This window comes from Enhydra lutris, unplaced genomic scaffold (assembly GCF_002288905.1).
Source record: "Enhydra lutris kenyoni isolate GAN:26980312 unplaced genomic scaffold, ASM228890v2 scaffoldscaffold103, whole genome shotgun sequence".
Taxonomy (NCBI): Eukaryota; Metazoa; Chordata; class Mammalia; order Carnivora; family Mustelidae; genus Enhydra; species Enhydra lutris.
The window spans coordinates 302,956-305,388 of record NW_019154187.1 but is presented as its reverse complement, the minus strand read 5'-3'; the positions used below and the strand labels follow the sequence as shown (position 1 = coordinate 305,388).

General features: G+C 39.0%; 1 protein-coding gene across 1 annotated transcript; it reads left to right on the top strand.

Annotated features, from left to right (window-relative positions):
• Nucleotides 1-242: 242 nt before the first annotated feature.
• Nucleotides 243-1,196, top strand: LOC111139366 (olfactory receptor 2G3-like). The gene has a single exon (XM_022491623.1). The coding sequence runs from the start codon at nucleotides 243-245 to the stop codon at nucleotides 1,194-1,196; it is 954 nt and encodes a 317-aa protein (XP_022347331.1).
• The last annotated feature ends 1,237 nt before the right edge of the window (nucleotides 1,197-2,433 follow it).

Below are 2,433 nucleotides of genomic sequence, written 5' to 3'. Positions count from 1 at the left end.
ATCAAATCGAAATTTAATTTATTCTAGTATATGTGATTATGTTTTTCAAATTTCATTTAAAGAAAGTTTTCCAAAAAATGAAAAAAGAAAATTTAGTCTGGGAAGTTACTGAATACAATCTCCTTAATAGCATTTTAATGTTAAAGAAACATTATTTCTTTGATATTTGACTATGATTCTATGTCCTTAAAGAACATTATTCTTCTCCTGCTTGTATCATTAGCTTATCACTGGCACCCAACATGGCTCAGGAAAATTCCAGCATCATCATTGAGTTGGTCCTTCTTGGATTTTCTAATCATCCTCAGGCTGAGATCCCTCTCTTCCTCCTCTTCTCTGGGGTCTACCTGGTCAATCTCCTTGGAAACACAGCTATTATCATCTTGGTGGTAATTGATCCCTGTCTCCAGACACCCATGTATTTTTTCCTCTGCCACTTGGCCTTTCTCAACATATTTTACACCACAGCTGTGGTCCCCAAGATGCTCTTCAACCTCCTTGCTCCCAAGAAAATTATCTCATATGAACTCTGCCTTGCCCAGACCTACATCTCCCTGTTAATGGGAGCAGCTGAGTGCATTATTCTGGCCATCATGGCTCTGGACCGTTATGTGGCCATTTGTTACCCTCTACGATACCTGCTCATCATGAACTGGTCTGTGTGCATGCGGCTTGCTGTAGGGGCATGGTCCATCAGTTTCTTTGCCTCAGTGGTGCCCCTCTACTTCACCATACTTCCCTTGTGTAGCCCTTACATAGTTGACCATATTTTTTGTGAAGCACCTGTTCTTCTTCATATGTTCTGTGCTGATACATCCCTGCAAGAAACCCTGATGGTGATAGGTGCATCTGGTACCCTCTTGCTCCCCTTCCTTCTTATTACTATCTCCTACCTCCGCATACTGGTTGCTGTGATGAAGATGCATTCAGCAGAGGGTAGGAAAAAAATTTTCTCTGTCTGTAGCTCTCACCTGACTGTGGTGACCATTTATTATGGGACAGGTATGTTCATGTACATGAGGCCTAAATCTCTATATTCAGCTGAGGGTGATAAATTAATCTCCTTATTTTATGCTGTCATCAATCCTGCTTTGAACCCATTAATCTACAGTCTGAGGAACAAGGAAGTGACTGGAGCCTTGAAGAGAGTCTTAGGAAGATTGTCAGTGTCCCAAAGGCAAATGATACTATCTTGAAATGCCAGTAGACAGAATCTTATACTTTAATGGACTGTCTAAAAACTGACATTAGTAACTTAATTAACCACAACTATATCAGAGTTATTGCAAATATACAATTTCATTCACTACTGACACCCTTTTGTGACCCTCCTTTTAGTGACTAATGTTAACAGACTATATTCTTTTTTTAAAGATTTTATTTATTTATTTGACAGACAGAGATCACAAACAGGCAGAGAGGCAGGCAGAGGGGGCGGGGATCAGGCTCCCTACTAAGCAGAGAGTCTGATGTGGGGCTCAATCCCAGGATGCTGGGATAATGACCTAAGCTGAAGGTAGATGCTAAAGGACTGAGCCACCCAGGGGGCCCAACAGATTATATTATTGTATGAAATATAGCTACATATAAGTTCTTTATTAAAAATACATGTAAGTATAACTTATGAAAAAAGTGGAGTTGAAATTTCAAGGTAGGTTTTTGAATCCCATAATTTCACACAGACTATTTTATAATTACTATGTGATATTTGTACATATTTTCCTTACTAATCAAATGTCATAGCATACTCTTTATCCTTTACTCAGTCTATGAAATTATAATTTATGATTCAACTCTGCTGTAAACTGATTCTTGACCCATCTGTCCAATTCTAGTGTTCTGAATACGTCACTTCAGCCGCTCAAACATGTGCTATTTCACAAGTAATCCATTTCTCAGAAATGTGTTTTATGTGAGTATTGCAAAGCTCAAGTCATTGCCACTTTCTACATCAATCCTTTCTTGAAAACTGTCTTACCTTGCTGTAAATTCTATTACTTTGATGCAAGACCATAAAAGTTATCTCTTTTATTGTAAGTTGTATTTTATTTTCTCACATGTTTTTTGACAGTCAATAAATAATTTACTTAGACTGTACAGATAACATTGGCTATCCATAGAAATATCATCATCTTACTCATTAAACAGCACACACTGGGGGTGCCTGGGTGGCTCTGTCCTTAAGCATCTGCCTTTGGCTCAGGTCATGATCACAGGGTCCTGGGATCGAGCCCAGCATTGGGCTCTCTGCTCAGCAGGGAGCCTGTTTCTACCTCTCACATTCCCTCTGCTTGTGTTCCCTGACTCACTCTCTCTCTCTCTCTCTTTCTCTCTCTCAAATAAATAAAATATTAAAAAAAATAAACAGGACACACTGACTTCTAACTACAGCACAGGAGAATAGAGCATAAGGAATAACACAGAGGACACTGG

Coding starts and splice junctions, on each gene's coding strand:
- LOC111139366 (XM_022491623.1), top strand. CDS start 243: ATGGCTCAGGAAAATTCCAGCATCATCATTGAGTTGGTCCTTCTTGGA.